We start from the raw sequence: 23,352 nt of genomic DNA on the forward strand, positions 1-23,352 counted from the left end.
AAGCCCTGGGGATCCCTGTGCCTCTGTCCTGATGCTCATTAACAGGAGTAAAGGAAGACGCTTCCTTCCCTGCGGAGCCCTGCGAGGAGGGCACGGGGCAAGGTGGAGCTGCCGCCTGCTCTGCCCGGGCTGTTCCGTGAGCCTTTTGGAAAGGTGCTAACATGAAAAACACGCAGAACAGATAAGCTAGCAGAAACTATAAATATCATTTGCGTAGATGCATTTAAAAATAGTTGGAAGTGATTCATCACCAGGCAGTTTTTATAACTATGGGTAACATGATGTAGGAAAACAATAGTTTGACTGATAGTTTCAACTTACTTTTTCAATGATTACTCATGTTCTGGTTTTGAGCAACTTCTTAGCAAACTGTTTTACAGTTCCTACCTGCTAAGTATCTTGATCACTTTTCTTCAGTTGCTTTTCTTTAAGACTTCTAAAATATCTGTGTCAATTATTAAAAAGTAATTGGATACTACCTAAGCTGTGTAAGCATGAAGTTGTTTTAAAAGTGAAGACTCAGGAGGGAAAATAGTATTAAACTGAACACTTAATGTAATGAAGAAGTGCTGTTCATGTTGTAGTAGAAACAAGGAGGAAGGAGTGTACTTGCTTCCAGTTACAGGGAAAATCTTGTATTTTAATTGGGGGAGTGATAATGAGGGATTTCTGTGTCTGTCGTTTCATCTGTGAGAACTTGCACAGGGTGTAGTAATACCGATTTAAAGCCGTTCAGTTACTACTTGCTGAGAAATGTCTATGGTAGTAATAAACTCCAGGAATTAGATAATGAGAAAATCCATCCTTGGAGAGAATTTGGAGTTCTGGATTGCCATGCAACTCGCAGTAGAGATGTCCAGAAGCATGTAAGGGATCTGTAAATGTCACCTATAAATAATGCTCCTGGTGGTTGAATGTAAAAAAAGGCAGGAAAACGAAACGGGTGGAAGAGCTGAACAATAGTAGGGCTCAAGTGTGAACATGCACTGAAATACCATTTTTCAGGCTTTGATTTCATTATTATTAGTTTCTAATAATTTCATCGTTATTCATGTGGAAGTTTGCCTTTCTGTCCCAAATAATTCCTTTCTACTTGCAGGGGTGTCAGCCCAGGTGACCTCCAAAGGTCCCTTCCAACCTCAACCAGTCTGTGACTGTGTGAGGTCTGGTTTTACGTGATTTGTTTCTGGAATATCCCACGCAGCATTTATACATCAATGGATTCTACCCCATTCTATTCATATAGGTATTTCTGAACATCTCATTCTACAAGAATCGCTGTTGGTGTAGTGAGATCTCCACAGGACTGGTGTCCTGCTCAGAAATAACTTCTTTATCGCCATTTCTTCTCTTGCTCGATGCATCAACTAACAGCACTAATTGTGTGGCAAAGTCACAAACACTTTCACTGGTGAAAAGATTGTTGATGTTTTCTTGGTGGTGGTTTTTATGTTTGTTTGTTCTGGGTTTGTTTTTTTTTTTTCTTTAAATATAATCAGTTTCAAGGAAAGATCAGAGAGTGGTAGACAGGTCACACGGGAAAAAGTCCTCATTAAGAGCACTGTCATTTCCAGAACAGCGTGGGAGATGGAGACTCACCTTTCATTAACATGACTAGAACATTTGACTCTACGTCTCCTGGTTTTCCTATAAGAATCTCAAGAAAACATCAGTTAAATGTCAAAGTTAGTTTCCATTTATAAACAGAACTAATTATATTCAGAAGATGTAGGTCAGTTTTCATCTGCCTGAAGAGCAGCGCTGGAGTAGTGCCCTGTTACATTTGTTTTGAAAACGTGCCCTGCGTGTTGCACGCAGGAATTTGTATGTTTCTGGGGATAATCTACCCAGTATCAAACTTAACGGTGTTTTGAGGCTGCCAGCAACAAAAGCAAAGCTACTCGGTGTCCCGCTTCCTCCTCGCTGGGAGGTGGTGGGGGCGAGGCGGAGGTGCCAGTCTGCCTCTGTTTACTGTCTGTGGAAATGAACTTTCCCCCAGCTCTAATCTTAAAGTTTCTCCTGGTTTGGGAAGTAGCCCCGCTCTCGCCAGGGAATGTTTTTGCAAGGCTGAAATGTGCTTAAGGACTCTCTTATGTAACAGAGATAACACTTATTTGGAATTATCACAAATTATGGTGGATAATATCTACTAAATGCTTGTCTAAAGAAAGTTAAAATGTCATGTGAAGAAGCTGAGAAGTAAACAAGCTCTTGTTACCTTGATCAAATATGTTACCGAATACAGCAAGAGTTTTATATTTAGCTTTCTCTCCTCTTAGTGTGTAATCTGCTCTTGGAGCTTTTTATAAGTAGACTTTCCTAAGATCTGGAACAGCTACTGCCCTTCTTTGCCAGTAATTTCAAAGTCAAATATCAAAAGTACTAGGTAATGGAAGACATGCTTTTGCCTGAGTGTGAAGGAAGTTGTAAGGGTGGAGCAAGTGATAGCACCTTTTTGACAAGCAGTTCGTCGTTATTGTCACATACTGCTTCTTTATAGGAACCACAGTGGCCTTTCTGGAAAGAAAATGAGCTTCCAGGCTGCCATTGATTTCACTTAAACATAAGGAGGTGGTTTCTCCAGGAAGCCAGTTTGTAGTTTGCTCTTCATGTTGGCATGTCCCTCTGGAGATGACGCTTGGCTTTAGGTGCCCAGACAGCATGGGTGCACATCTTTGCCCCCAAATCTAGACATCAAGATATTTCAGTTTCAAGTTGCTCAAGCTTTTTTCTTGTAATAAGTTGCTTTTGACATTCGTTGCACTCTATCTTCTCTGCAGCTTCTGTTTTTCTCTCCTGTTGCTAAATGATGGGGCTGAGCAGATTAGGAAATGGATTTCCTCTCTCAAGAGACCAAGTAACTGTATGTCTTGGTGCTTAGTTTTGCCTTGCTGGGACAACACTGGCACTTAGTGCCCTGGTCTAGTTGACATGGTGATGTCAGGGCAATGGTTGGACTCGATGATCCCAGAGGGCTCTTCCAACCTGAGTGATTCTGTGACACTAGTTGTAAAGCCTGTGAATCTACATTGGACAGTCTTAAAAACTTCTGATAGGCAACCATGGCTTTGGTGATCAAATTGATTCTCTGCTGTGACCAGTTGTAGTTGTTGTTGGGTTACAAATCATCATTAGCATACTGATCACATAAAGCATGGATGCAGAGAAGGAAACCTTTTGGGTGGTGAATTAGAGGGACAGAGGAGAGGGAAATCTACCATGGTCTTTGAGTCTAGCGTGCCAGGTTTACTTTAATCCATATTATCACTTACGGGTGTCTTTTTGCTGGAATAAATTTACAGCTTCTTCTTGTAAACTGGGAGCCTGTGTCCTTCATTCATGGCTGGAAAGTTCAAGGGCCTCGTTTCTCACTTCTTGGGGTTTCATGCTAATGCTGCTTGCCTAAAAGCCAAGGATAAGGAAGATAGAATTTCTCTTGATCTAGGAAATGGCTCGTAACCAGCTGAAAGGTGATTCCTGTTGGTTTCATGGATAGAGCAGCTGTGTTGTTTCCTATCTTCCAAGAACTGAGAAGGTATCAGTGCAAATGGATTCCCAAGCCCATGGGCAACAATGCTTGCTGGGCTTTAAAGATGGCTAGCTTTTTAAAATGGAAATTTAAGATGATGGCTACAAAGCACCCTTAAAGGCAAGATTATGCAGTGGTGCTCAAGCCTGAGCCCTGCAAGTTCTCCCTTTGCAGAGCTCCTCCCAAGGCAGCGGCAGGAGGGAAGGCAGAGGCTCAGGAAAGCTCCTTTTCTTGTTATTGTCTGCAAAAAGAGTTTGGGAAGAGGTGGGTGAGAAGAGGACTGCTGTGTGTGTTTTGCTGACCCGTGCAGCAGCGTGGCCTTGAATCACAGTGGCTTAAATGGAGATTATTTCTAAGTCTGACTGTAGTGAGGCCCTGAGTGTATAGTCAGGACCACGCTACACGTGGCTCTCTGTTCGCCAGCATCAAAGAATATATATTAGTATGAATATTGTAATTTATAATACTGCAGTTAGTTCTGTACATGTACGTTACTACAGTGTTTGTGAAACCTGAAGAAGGATAGGAAAGGTACTTAGAATTTTTTCAGCTGTGGAGTTCAGTGCTTTGCCAACCCATGACTGCACATGCAGAAATTCATTCCTTAAGGGAGAGGCTGGTGTGAATATAGACCTTTTTTTCTCTTTGCTTTTGAATTGTGAATGCTTTCAAGGTAGTGCTTGCAATGACAAAGGTCTCTTCTCTGACTTCGATTTCAAAAAGCTGGAGCTTGAAGAAAACACTAAATATCACAAGACAGAGCCCAAGAGCTGGTAATGCTGCGCACATCACTGTATATGGTTGTAGTGGATTGGTGCCGTTTATGCCAGTGGACTTTGGCAGGTGTAGGGGAAAGAAAAAAGACAAAAGGCATAGTTCTGCCTACAGGATGAAAGGGTGTGATGAAATGGCATTGCATTTGCTCGACTTGGTGTTTTAATGAAGTTATATATACAGATAATGCAGAAAGAACAGTGTAATAAAGAGTTTGGGTCATTGATCCTTCTGCACTTTTATTTTTTAATTAAAGCTGGCCTTTGCCGGAGTTTGACCCGAGTCAGATCCGACTGATCGTGTATCAGGACTGCGAAAGAAGAGGACGGAATGTCTTATTTGACTCCAGTGCTAAAAGAAAAATAGAGGATGTTTCGGTGTCGGTGAGTATTTTACTAATTTACATGCTTACAGTCTATATTTTCTTAAATGGCAGGATTGATAAATCACAAATGTTCTGTTTTGTTCACATTAACATTTAAACGTCGGTTATATGCAGGGCTATATTTAAATGCCTGTTAAGTTGCAAATTATTCAGGCTTCAATGATTTCACTCTTAACAGCTTTAAATACTATAGTGATCTCTTTATTCCTGGGCTCGTCTCCTTTCTGCTCTTTCAGAGAGAAGGATTCCTTCATGGGGCTGCAGCAGGCAATGCTTGGGGGGCTGAGGCAGGGCATAAACTGGTATTTATGGATGTGCTTTTATGCCATGGTGGGTCTGCATTCTTAACCCGGAGGTTCTCCCAGCCCTGTGTCCTCCTGTCCTGTTTGGTTAGTTTTTGCCAATCGTTTCTATGCTTTGCTGACAGTTTTTTCACATAAAGTTACCTAAAACTTTTCCTCTGTCTTTCCTTCTGGGCATGGTAAATCTATTAATTGAAACGGTAATGGATGCAGTCAGACGAGGATACTTCCTTCTGAGGGCTCTGGCCAGAAGATTAATTTCTAGCCACAGTGATATTGTAAGTGGTTGTGTGAGGTTGGGCAACTTATTTCGCTGCTTTGAACTTACTTTTCACCACCTCTAAAAACATTTGCAAACCATTTTATGCTCTGCAAGCAGAAAGCACCGTGTGAACTGAAATTTATGATCCCAGTTGCTTTTACCCATAGGACCTACTAAGTTCTGTAAGCAGGAGTACACCAAATAACGTTACCCCCAAGCCCAGGTTTTCATGTTGGGTAGTGGAGTACAGCCAGAAGATTCTTCATCCAGCTTTGTAAACTCTTCCAGCCCGTTGCTGAATGCTGCCAGCCTGATGCTTCTCATCCTGGTCCTGTGTGCTTCTGATGGCCGCATATCCTAACCTCTGGGAGTCCGTTTGTGTCTCCTCAGGCACTAACTTCCACGCTTCTCCATCGCTCACTCTAGCACTTCTCTAGCCATGAATCAAGACCCCAGTTTCGTAGTTCTTCTTGAGAATTTGTGAAGTAAAGCAAGTTTCACAGATGTTGGATGAAATGCATTTTTATCTTCTTAGAATGGCTTTATCAGTTCCTGTTCTTCTAGGTGTTCTTGCCAGGAGAACAGGTTTTTAAAGACAAGAGATCTTTAAAGTGGTTTATTGGTACGAATTGCTGGTTATACTTATTACTATTACTTCATTAATTATAAAGTATTACTTCATTAATAAAAAAGGCATTGCACAGTATAAATCCTCTTGCCATATTTCAAATGATTTCTTGAAAGCCTAAAACCTCTTTCAGATAGATCTGTACTTGCACAGTGAACTTGCAAACTTCACTGCTTTGGTTTATTTCAGAAAGATCAGTGACTGTGGCAGCTCAACAGCAAGAAAATGGGTGATAACGAAGCTAATACAGTTCCATATTAATCTCTCCTTTATTTTTCTTTGCTGAGGGGGAGGGAAATAGCTGTATTCACCATCTCTATGAAATGAGTATGCGAGACTGGTGGAGGAAGACTGTTCCCAGGATGTTTGAAATGCCCAGTACTCATCTCTAGTAACTTGATATATTCTTTTTTTGTGTATTGGGACACTTTGAGAGAGAATATATTGAAACTTTTGCTTGCCGTGATGTCTGCCTTCTGCAGCACTCGGATAATGTCATGTCAGGCAAAACTTTCCTCATAAAACGAAACTTTACAACAGCAGAAACATTAAGCAGGTAAAAACGTGCAGAAGAGTCCTCGGCTCGGCTTGCTGCGAGCTCAGTACAGGCCTGTACAGTCAGCAGGACGTACTGGCCGTTTTCAAGGAATTGCATTGTTTATTTTTCTCGGTCTTTATCATGATTTTCATTAACAAAGACACACCCTGCCTATACAAAGCCAGATCTTGGCTCTAAGCACATTCCAAGGCACTCTTGCCCTTTGCAGCCAGCCGTGTGTGGGCTGGGCACTCTCCCTTCTCAAAGGGTATCTGTTCACCACCCCACAAAAGCCAACGCTTTCTGCATCTCTCCCCGCCCCTTTCCTAACGTGATTTATACCTCTGGATTTACAAATCACACCAGGGGGGAGACTTGCAAGAGTGCCTAGCAGAGGCCAGACTGTTCTGCTTGAAGTCTAATCGCTCTAATGCAAAGAACCGAGAGGGTTTCAGTTTGCTTTGTTGCTGTGCTCTTCAGTTCCCATTTTCTGTTGCTTATGAGACGTGAAAGCAATTATAATTTGAGTTGTATGCCTGCAGCAAGGTGAGATATACTGTGCTCTATGTTATATAGCTAATCTCTACATATGTCAGGAGTTGTGTGCGGTGAACCAAGGTTGAACATGGCTCAGTCATTTGGAGTTTGTAAGGGAAGGTATGGTTATAAAAGTTAAGGAGCATCAGAGCAAACTTTTCCAGACACAGATGTGTCAAGAAACAAACCAGTAGGCTCTGACTTTTTGGTGAGTGAAAACTGAAGAGTTGGTGCTTATACCAAGCTGAGCTCTAATTATTAAAGCATTACTAGGTTCATATTATCCGTGAGGGAAATGTGACTATAACACAAATCAGGATTTCGTGTTTTCATTGGATAATAAATCAGCCTCTTCGTGTCTTCAGTAAAGCTAAATACGAGGTAAACAAGAATTTTGGGAGGGTGTTGCACAGAGACAGACAGAAGGCAGCTGAGAGTTTGCAGTATGGCCATTAAATATTTCAGTGGTGCAGGAGAAGTGATGTTGTCCCTGGGTCTTGCTGGAGTTAAACTTGGCGAGCAAAGCCGAGCAGCAGTCTGGTGACTGGGAGGGCTGGGGAATGTTGGCCCAAGGCTGTGCCAGGCGTTTGCACCGAGGCCAGGCGGAGATCTGCCTTAGGCAGCTGTGGGCACTTGGCATGGGGGGAGGCAGAGAGATCCCCTTTGTGAGTCCTCTACCTTTTTTGGTGCTAAGCAGGAGAGGTTCTTCCCTGGCTTTCCAGGGGATGGGATTGATCAGCCAGGCTCTGTAAGCAGAGCCGAGAAACTGCTGCCTCACGAGCATCAGAACATTGGGTAACTCCCGTCTGAGTTGTGCCAGGGTATCCCAGAAGAGAGTGGCTGCCCTTTGCAGTGACACTAGGTCATGAGCAAATGTATCAGAACAGGCGTTTGCCTGTTGAGTGTACCAGGCAGTGTGAGGTGTGAGCAGACATTACTGACGCCTTTACTAAACAGCCTCAGTCCACACCCAAACATCCACGTCCTTGGGATTTTGGGGCATCAAAGTACCTCTGTGGGCAAGCTCGTGGGTTTGATCCACCGTCCGCTCTAGAGAGTTACTTCAGAGTCTGTTCCTCATACTATTAAGTGTTTCGTTTCTAATGAGGCTGTATTACTTGATTTGCAGGTGACAGTGTTACGACCTGTGACTGATTTCCACTAGCAGGCTCATTTCTGTGCTTGGCTGCTCCTTTTCCTCTACCACCTCCCCACCTGCTTTCTGTACCACGAGCCCCGCACCTCCCTGCGTGGTGCCTCGTGGTGTGCGAGCTCCTGCACACATCCACCCCGGTGGGTTGTACTGAGTTTCCAAGCCAGGAGCCGTGTGTGAACGCAGGTATTCTCCTCCAAGAGCTGTGACACCGGGCCTGGTTTGAATTTCAAATCAAGCACGACAAACAGCTCCTTTTCCTTTTCAAGGTGCAGAGGCCGGGTGGCCCAGCCAGTGCTGAGCTTTCAGCCTTGGCTCTGCCTTTCCTGACCCCGCTGTGCTTGGCTTCTCAACCTTGACACTGCATTCACGCTAACCTTACGCAAAGGCTGTGTTGTGTTTTACTGAGCTGCTGCTGTTGGGCGGCACGTGAGTTAAATCACCATAAATGTCAGTGTCCAAAGGCCAGCTGAAGTATGAGGAGTTTCCCTCCAAGGGCTGGCGATTGACTGGGGTGAGGGTGCCACGAGGGAGAAGTGGGGAGTAAACCAAAGAAGAAGCAGGGAAGAGGAACCTTGCGTCAAGGCTTTCCTGGGAGCAAGCTGAATGAGCTGAGAGTGAGAGTCGGCCTCTTCTCCCAGGCAACCAGCGATAGGACAAGAGGACACAGCCTCAAGCTTCACCAGGGGAGGTTCAGGTTGGACATTAGGAAGCATTTCTTCTCAGCAAGGGTCATTAGCCATTGGAAGGGGCTGCCCAGGGAGGTGGTGGAGTCACCATCTCTGGAGGGGTTTAAGAAAAGCCTGGACATGGCCCTTAGTGCCCTGGTCTAGTTGCCATGGTGGTGTCAGGGCAGCAGTTGGACTCGATCCCAGAGGTCTCTTCCAACCTGATTGATTCTGTGTTCTGTGAGTTCGGGGATGGGGGTTAGCTGTCTCGTTTAGCTGCTCGTTTTCCTTTTTCTGTTGTCCACTGGTGACTTATGACAAGACAACGGGTTACTGTGTGGGATTTGACTGAAGAGAGGTGCTGATGGACATGTAAGAAGCTAAAAAGATTTCCTAAGACTAAAGATCAGCCTAGAGGAAGGCGTGGAGTCCAGGGAGGAAGAAGGGGTGTCAAGGGACCATGACGAAGAGGAGGGAGGAAAGAAAGCAAGAGCCAAGCTGTGCACTGTGCTGAGCAGGGCTCTAGAGTTTGGGTGGGTTGGCTGGAAGGGGGGAGAGACAAGGAATGAGAGAAGGGCACTGGCTTGTTCCCAGGACCCAGAGGCAGAAGAGGATTTTCAGAAGCAGGGTTTGTTTTGGTTTTTTTTTAAGAAATAAAAGAGAAAGAGGGGACTGGGGAGCAGAATTTGAGATCTAGAGGTGCAACAGTGGACTTGGATTTGGGGAGTGAAAAGTTACTTTTGCCACGTACCCTCGTCGTCTTTATCTTTGGGATAATTTAACTGAAAGGTCATACGATATTTGATCTCCTGCTGCGGCAATTTCTTTCACTCCAAATGTCATATTTATCCCAAAGTAGAAAAATGGCATGCTGTTTTAAACAAGCCAGGATTAGCCACATGTTTTAATATACTTCAGCACTGGATAAATGTTGAACAGCAAATTGCTTTGAGGGATTAGTAATCGGATAGTGAGCCTTTTGCTTTTAGGTGAGTTGTGTGAAATGGAGCCCCTGGTCTGTCTCTGGCTCTCGGTGGACAGGTTTCCAGTGAGCCAGGCTGAGCAGGCAGAGAAAGCTGGAAGCACAGAGTCCCACCTTCTTAGCTCTGCTTATCCTCTCTAAACAGAAACGGAGGAATAGTAGTGGAGTGGGGGAATGTAGGGTTGTCTTTACTTCTTTCACTGACCTCTGAGTAATAGAGGAACTTGGCAGCTCTGGAAATAAAGGGAGAATGTAGCACTTGAGAGCTGCATTTTAAGAAAGATACCTGGATTTTTACAGCAGCACTTGAAGGGAGGGAATGAATGCCTGTTCAGGTTACCCTCATGCCCTAGGTGGGTGCATACATTTAATTACACGTTCTAGAAATGAGGTACAGAGCTCTTGAAGAGTGGCAGCTTCACTTGGAAATGCAGATTTCTCTATCGCTGTCACCACAGTGGTATTTGAGCACCTGCTGTTGCAGAGAGGTAGAAAAGAGTAAAGCATATGATGACACTTCTCTTTCCCTCTGTCACACACAGTCCTAACACAGTCTGGGTTTAGTTGAACACACCAGGCTCCTTTCAGCTCTCTTACTATCCCCCAAACCAAAACTTGCCCAGCAGAAATTCCTCTTCCAGTGCACAGCACTGGCCGTGTTCTTTCCACTTACTGAGGAATTTGTAGACCTTGTGGCAAAGAGCTAAAGGTCTTTGCTGATAAAGGTGGAAAAAAGAGATTCCAGAAGCAGAACTGTAGAAGAAAACTCCTTTGCACCCTGTTGTACTATAAAGACATTTTACTCTAAGTTATCTTCAGTACTACCTGATAGGTCTCCAAGACTTTCAGCAAATTATGACCTCTAATATAAGAACAGTGACTGCCAGGAAGCCTTTGGAGTCGGGTGGTATCTGCAGCGAGCTGGCAGAGAAAGAGCAGAGTGTGAGCACAGCGGGGAGGGCAGCGTGGCAGCCAGGAGCGCAGCTGCCCGCGGCAGCCTTCCAGCAGATGTGCTGCTCTCCAGCAAAAGGGAGCATTTCGGAGGGCTCCAGCAGCACTTTGTAGGGATCTGGTTTGTCGCAACTGTGTCTATTTGGAAAGAAAATCCACAACTTTGAAACTGTCCCTTGTACAGTTCTTCAATAATTAGGTTACCTTTTTATTTTTGGAAACCTGGCTTGAATATCTTTGGAATATTATGTTGGAATGCAACTAATCCCACTCCTTTGATGCATAATATCTTGAGATTTGTATCATCTAAAATTTCACTGACATTTGGAGTCAGAAACTGCAGAGGAGAGGGGCATTGCAGGTACTCGATCTCATTGTCCAACAGGTTATTCTTAAGCACATGCTAAGTCTGTAAAAGAGCAAACACCAGAATTCATCAGTGATCTGCATTTTAGGAGGGATTTTACTGTTCACAAGGTTCTGAAAAGTGGTACCTGAAAGATCCTGACCTCCTTTACAGACTCCTTGCAGGAGTCTTGGTTCATTAAACTCCACTGCAAAGACCAAACAGCCATTTTCCTGGTTTGCTATTTAAATTATGCAACTATTACTTCAAGATACCAGACTCCCCAGTGGATCTGGGGAAAGCTGCTGTGCAGAAAAATGCAGTGATAATGAGAAGAAATGATTAATAGTAAGTGATTTGCAAAATTAGCCTATTTTTTTTTAATGCACAGAATTTTTTTTTCACCTGTAGAAACGCATTTACTGGCTTTACAGTCTCAAGGCAGCTCAGTTATGATTGTAACTTTTTAGAAGGAACTTTCAACATCTGATGGAAAATGCAAGCTGAAATGTGGTTTGCCTGCAAAAGCTTCTGTAACCCTGTGGATTTTATGTGGTTTTATCACATGATGCTTGCCTAGCCTAGGACATTGTTGTTTGTGTCAGAGATAAAATGCAATTCGAGTTCACGAGTTCCTACTGAAGTCATATGATGATCATTCACATGTTCCAGCCATTGTGTACTGTGCTCCAGCCGCACATACTGGCCATTAGCAAATCTGCATATTGCATGAATTCAACGTACTCACCACGATGTTGTAATGAGAGGATACTACTATGGGAGGCTGTATATGTCAGTAAAGCACAGGGCTCAGCAGCTAGCGAGTGCTTCCTTCCCCTCTGCCACAGAATTGCTGATTTGTCTGCACATTTTTCCTTGAGGCTGGCTGTGGCAGCAGCTCTCTGAGAGCAGCAGTGCAGGCTGCTGCGTGGGGCTCGACAGTCCCTGACATTTTCTGCTGTTTTGCGAAATCTCATCCACAGTTAAGGCCAAATAAAAGTCACCTGTCCTTAACTGTGGGTGAGATTTAGCCAAAAAGGAAAAAAAAAAAAAAATAACCTGCACAGCCTCAACAGAGGCATGGGATTCCTGTCTTGTCCCACATCAAAATCCAGCTAAACATGAGCCAGCAGTGTGCCCAGGTGGCCAAGAAGGCCAACGGCATCCTGGCCTCTATTAGGAATAGTGCAGCCAGCTGGTCTGGGGAAGGGATCGTCCCTCTGTACTGGGCACTGGTGAGGCCGCACCTTGAATCCTGTGTCCAGTTCTGGGCCCCGCGCTTCAAGAGAGATGTTGAGGTGTTGGAGCGAGTCCAGAGGAGGGCGACCAAGCTGGTGAAGGGTCTGGAGGGTCTGACCTCTGAGGAACGGCTGAGGGAGCTGGGGGTGTTTAGCCTGGAGAAGAGGAGGCTCAGAGGTGACCTTATTGCAGTCTACAACTACCTGAAGGGAGGTTGTAGCGCAGTGGGAGTCGGCCTCTTCTCCCAGGCAACCAGCGATAGGACAAGAGGACACAGCCTCAAGCTTGGCCAGGGGAGGTTCAGGTTGGACATTAGGAAGCATTTCTTCTCAGCAAGGGTCATTAGGCATTGGAAGGGGCTGCCCAGGGAGGTGGTGGAGTCACCATCTCTGGAGGGGTTTAAGAAAAGACTGGACATGGCACTTAGTGCCCTGGTCTAGTTGCCATGGTGGTGTCAGGGCAATGGTTGGACTCGATGATCCCAGAGGTCTCTTCCAACCTGACTGATTCTGTGAGAATCCCTCCACAGCAGTAAGGGCTGTCATTGTTTTGTACAGTTGTTGCTAATTATTGAGCAGAGTCATGAAATTACCACCCTGTGCCTTGGGTATTTCACACTTTTCTTTATGCCTTTTCCTTTTTTTTTTTTCATAGCTATTAAAGATTGAGACGTACTTATGTTTTTGAGTGAAGTGGGGAGCTTGTGATGTGGACCTGTGAGACCAGAGGTGAAGCTGTGACCTGGAACGTCACTTCTGTATTTCCATCTGTCCCTTGAACCTTGCTCCCAGTAGGGTTTGCTTCCAGCTTGCTCGTACTGGTTTGATGATTGCATAGGAAATGTTGATTGAGAAAGTCTTAGGGCAGAGATAGTGTGTAACTTTGAGCAGTGTAGACTATTTCTGTCTCCTAGTGCTGCCCGCTAGCAAATGTAAATAGTGCCAACCTTACGTGGGTGTGCTGAAGTGTGAGGAGTGTGTGAAAAAGGCGTTGAGATCTTTAGGTGAAGAGGGTTGCCTGATGCCGGTGTGAATGGCATTAACTAACGTGGATGCTGAGATTTGCAGGGGAAATTGCAAATGTTTTTAAATAATGAACAAAGTAGTGGAGCATCTCCCGTGCCAGGGATTGATAATACTGCGTGTGTAGAGAGGACACAGATCCTGCCTGTCCTCTATGGCAGTTCCAGCTCCATCTGAGCCCTCCTAACTCCCTTTTTTGCTGTGCTTTCTGTCTGACTCTGTATCAGAAGTCACCTCTTGGACCATTTCTCCGTTGTTTTGTGAAAACTTTTCTGGCTTCTCTAATACTAACTGCGTTTTCCAGCTTTATCCATTTTCAGCATCACAATTCCCTCGTACTGAAAACGAGAGGAACATGTCACTTCTGTGCCACTCTTTAAGAAGCCTGGGGGACTTAGACACAGCTAGGGAGGATCTATACAAATACTACCTTTTCTCTCTACTCATCCTTGTAACGTGAATCTTGAATTCTGTGGTGTTCCTGCTTGATTATTCCTTATCAGTGTGTTTCCCTGTACATCATGAACTGCTCCTCGTCGTGATCTGGCCAGCGTCGCTCTGGAGGGCTGTGCCTATCACACTGCTGGCTCACCTCCGCCCCAGTGGGCACGGGGAGCAGGATGAAGACAGCTGGAGCCTAATGTTGCCAGCTTTCCTTTAGATGCTTTGGTACCATCCTTTCTCCTAATCCTGGGTCTAAAAAAAGTCGTTTGTGAAGCTTCAGAGATGGATGGCTGCTTAGGAAAAGGGAGTTGGGGTGGCCTCTTAGCTCCTGGCTAACTGGAAGTGAAACAGCTCAGCTTTCTTCCATACAGCCAGGCTGCAAGAGAGGCTAATAAATATTCTGTTAACTGTTTTCCTGGGGCATAAGCCTTTCAGCTGTTAAATATGTTACTTAAAGAGGTAAGTACAATGCTGCTAAACAGTGATTTTGGGTCATGGGTCTTAGCGTGTCACATATGTTGTATTTTAGAAACTCTGCAGCGATGCTCAGGTGAGAGTTTTTGGGAAATGTTGCCAACTGAAGCCTGGAGGAGACAGCTCTTCTTCCTTGGATAGTTCAATCAATTCATCCTCCTCATTCTCTGATCCAAAAGAACAATGCCCAAAATACCAGGTGAGTCACTCTTCCTTTTTTTTTTTGCATGACCCATGTCAAATACTAATGGCAGGTGAAGTACTGAATGTTTTAAAATGCTTGAAATTAGAGGCTGGCTGTGGAGAGCCGTTCTCAGTCAAAATCAGACTTTGGTTCTGACTCAGTAATGTTTAATTCTGTAGCTTTGCATTTGAACAAGTCTAAAACCAACCAGCTGGTTCTCTCGGGATGTGTCTTGAATGGCAGCAGTTTCTCCAGGGCATTTATTCTGTCTTATGACCCGGGGTGATAACGCTTGTTCAGTACGATCAGACTTGGCACAAATACCTTACCTTGGCATAGAGGAGGTAGTTTATTTTACTTTAGTGCTAGATGCCAGGGAAATAACAGAGAAACGCTCCGTCTGTGGGGACAGTCTGTGTAACAGCTTTATAACGAGGGATTCGGTGCACTTGAGTTACATTTTACATAAGAGATTTTGGCCCTGAGAGTAGCTGGAGTCATCTGACACGGATATATTTCTGTCATCTCTCCTTCCATGGATCACAAGTGTTTTATATTAAGCCACCCTAAAATAGAACTAAGCTCTTCCACTCTTTGTAATGAAGTAATTGTGTGTTTGAGGGAAGCTGCTATCTCCACAGCCTCTTCTGAAGTACAGTACTACTGATGTCTTCATCTCCCGTAGATATAAATGAAGAACCTTTCAGTGCTGGCTTCCCCACTGGCACGTTAGCTCTTGCTATATTTGGCGAGCTGCGTATTCTTGTTTTCTCTTTCTCATCACAGTCTTTTCCACAGCTCTAGTAAGGTGGCTGAAGATCTGTTTTCCATTCCTCCCTTCCTGGAAGGGCATTTAGCTGCCGTTACGAAAGGAAAAGACGTTTCTGTCAGCAGCTTCCTTCCAGCACACAATAACCTCCTTCGCGCATTGTGTGAACAATAAAAATTATGCCCCCCGCTCTCCAGAAATCCTCTCCTCCTGGGCAGGCTCTGTGCAAACAATGGTCAATGTTATTAAAGGAAATTATTTTCATGGTTGGCATGACAGTGTATTTTAAAGCTGCGGAAAGTTTTCCCTTGTAAGTCCCCATTTCCTCCCGCCTATGTCAGAGTCTCACTGAGCTGAACTGATGTGTGGTGATGAGACCAGCTCAAAGCCTGCCAGAAACTTTCAGCTTAAGTTCATCTTCTCCAGCACATTTGTTGCAAACTACCTACTTTTAAAATAGTTCTTTATTTCCTTGTTTAAATACACTTCGGCTATATACGAGCATCTTCAATTGCAAGGTGAAATACAGGGGTTTGTTCCAGGCTTCCCTATTTTTAATTATGTTCTATCCAGATCCCTCACAAATGTGATTAAAAGCCATTAAGATGAAGCTGACTGTGGTTCTGAGCTTGCCCACAATTATTTGCACGTTATGACACTAGTGTTACCTCCGTACCTGCCTGTCCGTGTAGCCAGGACTGAAGGTCTCTGACTTGTTGATCACAACATTTTATATTTATTTCTGTAGTGCATTTTTGATTTACATATGTACATAGTTATTGATAATTGATATGTACAGTAAGTGGAATATTAAATGCTGTAAATATATTCAGAAATGTAATTTCCAAATCATGCAAATTTTACTACCTCTGATATGCTAATGTGCAACATCAAACACTTGTGGGTATTTTTTTGTTTTTATGTGAGCTTGTAAATACGACCTGGGGAATTGGTTTGTGTCCAGGCTGTCAGTGCTGGACGTTGTGCCCTTTTTGCCAGATGCTCCTTGGCTATTTTTTGTTTGAGTTTTTAATATTTAACCCCTTTCCTCAGTTGATTGCACTCTCCTTTGGTCTTGAGTGACCTTTATTTTGCAGCATTAAAGGCCCAACGAGTTGAGCTGTAGCAGTGTTTCTGTATTAAATGCATTAAATATGCACATCTTCTGTTATGCATGGTAAAATTATTGTTATTAAGTGTGGATGAAATGCCAGACTGAAACAGGCCATGGGTACATCTTATCACGCCCCTTGCCTTCAGCATCGCTTGTCTCCGTCTTTCAGAGGAAAGGGAAACCCCTATAATTAGATTTGAAAGCAGCTGATTTTCACTTGCTTTTTTTAATTTGGTCACTTGACAAAGAAAATCAATACTAGATTTGAAAGTATTTTGTCTCAGCTTTAGAAATTGGATTTTCACAACAGCAGAAAGTTGAAACCAAAACCAGCCATCAAGGGCTTGACATTTATTCAGAACGAGCCCTTCAACTGGAGATCTGCAACAGATTTAAAAATAACAATCATAATATTTGGCTGTAGCAATTTGCAGTGTTTTTACTTCAAGATTTCACGGTGCTGGCAGACCTATCATTTCCTAGAGCCATTAACATCTGTGCCTGTATTTCCTTGGAGCTGCTGGGTCATACCGACTGATTTTCAAGCCCAGTTTTTCCAGTCCTGCCTACAGTGTCCTAGGCAGGATGATATCCTGGGAGGTGAAGATGGAGACTTCTCTGAGACCCAGCTAAGGATTAGATTTTGCCCTGTCATAAGAACACTAAGATTTTGCAATTGTACCCTCATTTTTATAACTGTGGTTGCTACTACTAGTGTCTGTTAAAGTACCATCATCTTCATAGAGTGCTTGAGAAGAGCTAAAAATTGAAAGGTGTTACAAGTGTGTTGTCTTCTGGCTGATGAGAATTTCCTTGTTCCCACCCTTGTTCTGTGGGCTAGTGGGAGCAGAAACATTGAGTGGTCATTTTCATATGGCTCCTTACTGCTGGTAGGAAGCCGTGGTGGGGACACCCTGTCCTTGGTTGTGCTCTGAGCTCACTGTCTGACGCTGGGCAAAATATTTAGATATATTGCAAGCTTGTGTAGGAATCCAGGTGAGGATCCTGGTTGTTCAGAGCTTGGATAAGGGATACGGAGATACGATACCATTTTCCAAACACAAAGTTATTTCTGTGACTGGTTTTATGGACCTTTTGGAAGGATTACTCCAAGGGAGTGTTACTAGTTGTCATGCACCTCAAAGGAAATGTATTGCTCTCTTGCACAGTACCAAAGTACCTCACCTATGACCTCCCTGAGCTCTGTGAGTGAGTGATCATGATGTTTTGAATTATTCAGGGCAAGGCACAAATGGAGAGCCAGCACTAATATTCTGCTAGCCTAGAGATGAAACAGCCCTGGATAAAGGGACAGTCATCTCAGTCATCGAAAGTATATAAATAAGATGACTGTCAGCTGAGCAGTCGTCTCCAGTTGATTGCCCTGAGTAACTTTTTAATGTTAGGGTTTTGTCTGCAGTATTTGATCTAGCCTGTGATGCAGCAGAGTGACGTTCATCCTTTGTGTTTAGCAAGTGTCCCTTACAGCAAGCTCTCACCAACCGAGAAGCAGGAGTTGCACAACTTGAGCATGGCATCACGATGCTACAGCTCTTTGCTGGTACCCTCATGGCAGCACCAGGCAAAGATGCATCAAATATAAAATACCATCCACGGATAAGTTGTGAATCAATCTTTGTCAAGAAAGCACTGGGTCCACCTTGGCTCCAGTCTGTGTGAGATCTCCAGTGAACTTGTGATTCTTCTTGTCAAGCAGACAGAAGGTTTAGGCTTAATGGGTAAAGGGTGTTATCACACTCTTAAAACTTTTTAGTCCCCTGACTCGGGGCAGTTTGAATCCCCTCATCCCTTGTAGATGGGTTAGGTTTGTTGGATGATTTTTGTGGTTTAGCTCACAGCCAACGTGAAGATCACTTTCTATGCTAGCATTATCTTTATTTCAACTTACCATGTTCAACAGTGTTATATCAAGATACTTTGCATGTTTATCTTACAACTAAGGAAAATATTCTTTATTTAAATGTTGCCTTAATAGAAGCGTGCTTCTAAAATGCTTAAAAACAATTGCTGGTGGGGTTTTTTTGCAGGGTTCTCGGTGTTCCTCAGATGCTAACATGCTTGGAGAGATGATGTTTGGCTCTGTGGCCATGAGCTATAAGGGCTCCACGTTGAAAATTCACCAGATCCGGTAAGATTAATTTTTTACTGCTTGTCTTTTCAGAAGACTTACTCCTTAGTGCTAATATGTAATTAATTGAATGCCACAAGTGCATAGTAAAATTTCTGGGTTTGCTTTAAAGTTATTCTGATGTCACTTTTCACACAAAAGGCTGTTGTGTCGTGTTTAGGTCTGTAAAATGTGGAGGGTTGTGAAATGGAAAGCAAAGCTTGTCTGGGCACTGTGTTTCTGACTGACATCTCTCTTTTTGTCCTCTAGCTCACCTCCTCAGCTCATGCTCAGCAAGGTTTTCACAGCTCGCACTGGAAGCAGCATCTACGGAAGTCTGAATACGTGAGTCCATTACAAGTTGTATCTATTGCCCGTACGCGGATCAATGTAAGAACACAGAAGAGTTTTTTTGCACCCTCCAGATTCTTTCTCTAGAAAAATAACTTCTTGTTCCCTGCTCTGTTACATCCTGTCACTAGTGTCCTTACCTTTCCTTTGGGGTTGTCTTCACCTCAGTTTGCTTTAAGCGAGTGAATGAACCATTCCTTTAATGCTGATATGGTGAAGCTTGATATTGTAAGGTACAGAAGTACCTGCAACCACCAAAGGAGAAGGGATGAGAACAGAACACTGGAGCTGGGGAATTGTTCAAGATGAAGTAAAAGGTGTTACAAAAACATCTAGCTTCAGGGGGTTCAGTGTTTAGTTTTCTGTGTATTAATTGACCCACCTGAGAACATGGCTTACGCTATGAAAGATTTTTTTCTAGTAAAAGCCTGCGTCCTTATCTTGCCCATTCCAGTTGGGCTATAATGAAGTAAAGCCATAGTCTACTGAAATGCAAATCACTGTTTCTGTTGTATGTTTTGTGTTTGTTATAGGTTGCAGGACAGTCTTGAGTTCATTAATCAAGACAGCAACACATTAAAGCCTGACCACAGCACAATTATGAATGGACTTCTTGGGAATATAGGTAATTACAAACAGATTTTGTTTCCTGGTTCTTTAACAGAGCAATCATAGATTCTAGAATATAATCAAGTCTTCTAAATAGAATCAAATTAGAAAAGAAAAAGAAATCTAAAGACATAACAGAAAATGAATGTTGGTGGGATTTGCAGGAGAATAAATCAGACAGTTCAAGGAATTGGTAGTGGTTCAATATATACAGCTGTATATGTGTATATAAAATACATAATATAAATATTTAGATCTGCCTAAAGTTCAAATACAGAAAATGTGAGAAAATAACAGTCTGTAGAACTTTCTGAGCATCGTATCTCAGACCAGGCAGGATTGATTCTGCCTGGCTCAGTTCTGCAGTTTTATTTTTGTTAATAATTTTCATTCTGTTCTGTACTCTGCCCATCTGAGCGCCTGTGGCTGCGTGTTTCCTACTAGTCTAACTCAACCTTGCACAGTTGTGCTGGAGTTTTTGAACAGATGAGACAGGATGTCTTTTTGTTCTCTCCTCTTTCTCTGTCTGACTGTGGAAACTGAGCCGTCTTGAAAAAACATCTGGCATCTTTGGTTCTCAGCCTTGGTGGAAGTGCTGGGGGTGAAGGCTCCATGAACATTAGATGACAGAAAGAGGGGAAGGTCTTGGCTTTTCCCCATGGGAACAGTAGAGCTGGTAGTAAAGCTGCTGTACTTTAGGGCTTGGTTGGCCAGTGTAGCAGCCTGATGAGCCTCAGCCCATCCTCCCTTTCTCTTGGTTCAGACTTTCCAGGCAAGTGTCTGCTGTAGTGGGTGGAATAAGGGCCTTCTTTATATGTTTGCTTTCCAGAATATTGCTGTATGTAAAATATACTTTTCTAGGGTTGGAAGTAAGGAGTGAACTTGATGACTTTATTACTCTAACTGGGTTTCTGGCTTTGTCATGGTCCTAATGCTTGTTGGGTGTGTTCACTTCTCTCCTTCACATTGACTTTTATAAGACTACACCTAAGCACGGGCTTAAATGTTTTTCAGGCTCAAAAGCTGTATACCTCATTAAAATCATTCCCAATAGTCCATTTATGAGGGAAGCCAATTAAAGCTGTAAAAACCCATTATCTGTTAAATGCCTCCTGAATTTACTAAGTCAGGAAAGTTAAAAAGATGCATTTTTCTTAATATTCAGTATTCCTTTCAGACTTCAATTATGATTTTTCACAGTGCATGAGTGAATGACGTGCCTGACCTGAGAGAGGAACTCATTTCATAGAATCATAGAATCACAGACTGGTTTGGGTTGGAAGGGACCTTAAAGCCCATCCAGTTCCAACCCCCTGCCATGGGCAGGGACACCTTCCACCAGACCAGGTTGCTCAAAGCCTCATCCAACCTGGCCTTAAACTACTTCATCTACTTTTAGGGTTTTGTTCTGGTTTGTGCTTGGCAAAAGTTTCTGTATCACCAGTGTGGTCTAAACTGCAAGTTCAAATTCAGATAATACAACTATTACGCGTGGACTCAATATGATTTAGGTGTAGCCAGTGCCACACGTGTGTCCGGCTCTGGAGTGAGGGTGAGTCTTCCCCACCGAGCAGAAAGGATTGCCCCGAGAGCTGGCCTGGAGGTGTAGGCACCTTGGTGCGAGGGCGTGCAACCAGAAGTGGCGAGGTTGCCTTCCAGAAGAGGATGCTGAAACTTTCTTTGTAACTGAGCCACACAAGTTTTCAGTCGGTTCCACGGTGTTTGTTTACAGTTCCCGTTTCAGCGCAGGAGGAACCATGGGTGAAGGAGGTAAAGAAGTTAATCTGTAACTGCAGCATTTCTAACAACTGTGTTCAACAGCCAAGACTGCTCCTGACTCACTGGCTCTCGCCAGCCTGTGATAGGAGGAGGCTTTATGTGTTTTGGTTGGGAACTATTTACAAGCTGCTTTTTTTAGACATGCTGGTTTAAAAAAAAAAAAGAGCACTAGTCATGTCCTTTCCTTTAATGAGTGAAGACGTAAGAGAATGGAAGGAAGCTTTGTTGAGGTGCAGCCTTCGTGTTTTGTATAATCAGAAAACTTTGAGAGAGCAGTAGCTTCAAATTGAGGAGAGGGACTGGCAATTAACTCATTAAAAGTACCCATGCGTTTTTCCTGGCTCTGTGGACAGTAAATAGCTCTTTCCCTGGTATATCTACAATCCAGTATTGCATTTAAAATGGACTACTGAGACTGCTAACATTTATTTTCTACACGATCATTTCACTAAACTGATGCACTGACTGTTCTCAGAACAACTACTTCAGCCTATAATTTTCTGTTGGTTCTACTAAGATGAATTTCTGCCTGCCTTTTCCCCCTTTTTTCCCTGTCATCTTCAGCAACTGTGTTCCTTGGCCTCCCCCCCCAGTGTGGATGTTAAACAAACATTGTACTCCACGATGAATCTCCCGTTTGTGATCGAGTTAGGCTTTGAGCCTGCATAAATTAATCATTTTTCAACTGAAAAAAAAAAAGCCATTGGAGAGAAACCCCGTCCTTGTATGGGAGACAGTGTAAAGCTGGGTCTATTATTCTAATTCTATAAATACTCTATAGTCCAACTGTAAGCTATATCCTTGACTCAACGTTCTTGTTAAGCGGAAGAGCTGTTCTCCTGCGTACGGTAGTCTGCATTTATCACAGAATCACAGAATCAACCAGGTTGGAAGAGCCCTCTGGGATCATTGAGTCCAACCATTGCCCTGACACCACCATGGCAACTAGACCAGGGCACTAAGTGCCATGTCCAGGCTTTTCTAAACCCCTCCAGAGATGGTGACTCCACCACCTCCCTGGGCAGCCCCTTCCAATGGCTAATGACCCTTGCTGAGAAGAAATGCTTCCTAATGTCCAACCTGAACCTCCCTTGAACCTGAACCTTTATGTTGGCTTCTATCTTCTCCCTGCCCTGGCCCCCTCCCTACGGACTGTTCTGCTTTACTAACCTCGTTCTTTCATGTGTATTTTACGTTTTGCCGTGTAGGTCTTTCTCAGCTTTGCAGCCCCAGGCGGGCATTCTCAGAGCAAGGTCCGCTCCGCCTCATCCGGAGCGCCTCTTTCTTTGCAGGTTTGCAGTGTGCTGTGTGCTGTGCTGTGTGCCTGCTCTACCCGGTGTGACACAACTCTCTGGGTTGGTAGTTTAGCCCTGGAAATAAGATTCTTCTTTTTTTTTTTTTCTAATCCAAAATGGATGTCCGCTCTCTTACCTTTTTGGATACATGTTTTAAATCCCCAGAGGACAGCAGGCATTTTAATAGTCCTCTTTGGGGTTAGTTGGTTGTGTTGATTTGTTTTGGAAACTTATATATTTAATGGTGGATTTCATATTTTTGGAAATAATATTTCACAATAGTGTCAAGCTCTTTTGATTTGGACTTGTTTCAACCAAACTGCAAAAGCTAAAGCTATCCGCGGTTCATTTAAAATGGACATTTCTTGCTTTCAGTAGCTGGGTCTTATTTCCATGGCTGAGTAGCTGTTACTTCACACACACGTTTGTAAAATATATCACATTTAAAGACTGTTGAGCCTGAGACACTTCTGATCTTGTGCATATGCAGACTGTGAATCTGGACAGCTTACGGCTTAGCTGAACAACGCACTGCTCACAATTTAAAAGTATTTACTTTCTTCAAGGCAGCATTGTAAAATCCTTTTAAAATTATATATATAACACTTGAGAAAGCTGGTATATGAATGAAGTTGTGTTTATATTGGTTTTTGGTGGGTTTTTTTTGTCTATACACTGAATGCTACCTGTGTGACCAACATCCTTTTGGTACATTAAAATTTCATTGAAAAATAATGAAAGAAATTTTCTGTGTAAAGAAATAAAGTGTACTAGTTTGAGTTTGTACTAAAATAGGTGTATGGACTTCAGAAACATCCCTACAAGCTTTTCAGAGAAGTGTTTTGGCTTGTTCAGCTAAGCAGCCTTTCTTGGTGATGGCCTTGTGCAG

General features: G+C 43.4%; 1 protein-coding gene across 3 annotated transcripts in view; it reads left to right on the forward strand.

Moving 5' to 3' along the window:
* Nucleotides 1–23,352, forward strand: part of FNIP1 (folliculin interacting protein 1) — a 68,320-nt gene that overhangs the window by 25,018 nt on the left and 19,950 nt on the right. For 2 of the 3 annotated variants that reach the window (XM_068408509.1, XM_068408510.1), the window contains exons 2-7: nt 4,560–4,686; nt 14,290–14,433; nt 18,350–18,450; nt 18,700–18,774; nt 19,314–19,405; nt 22,377–22,460. In XM_068408509.1, the coding sequence (XP_068264610.1) occupies nt 4,560–4,686; nt 14,290–14,433; nt 18,350–18,450; nt 18,700–18,774; nt 19,314–19,405; nt 22,377–22,460 (623 nt within the window). The remainder of the gene's footprint in view (nt 1–4,559; nt 4,687–14,289; nt 14,434–18,349; nt 18,451–18,699; nt 18,775–19,313; nt 19,406–22,376; nt 22,461–23,352) is intronic. The other variant, XM_068408511.1, reaches the window with a different exon arrangement.

This window comes from Nyctibius grandis, chromosome 10, assembly GCF_013368605.1.
Source record: "Nyctibius grandis isolate bNycGra1 chromosome 10, bNycGra1.pri, whole genome shotgun sequence".
NCBI lineage: Eukaryota > Metazoa > Chordata > Aves > Nyctibiiformes > Nyctibiidae > Nyctibius > Nyctibius grandis.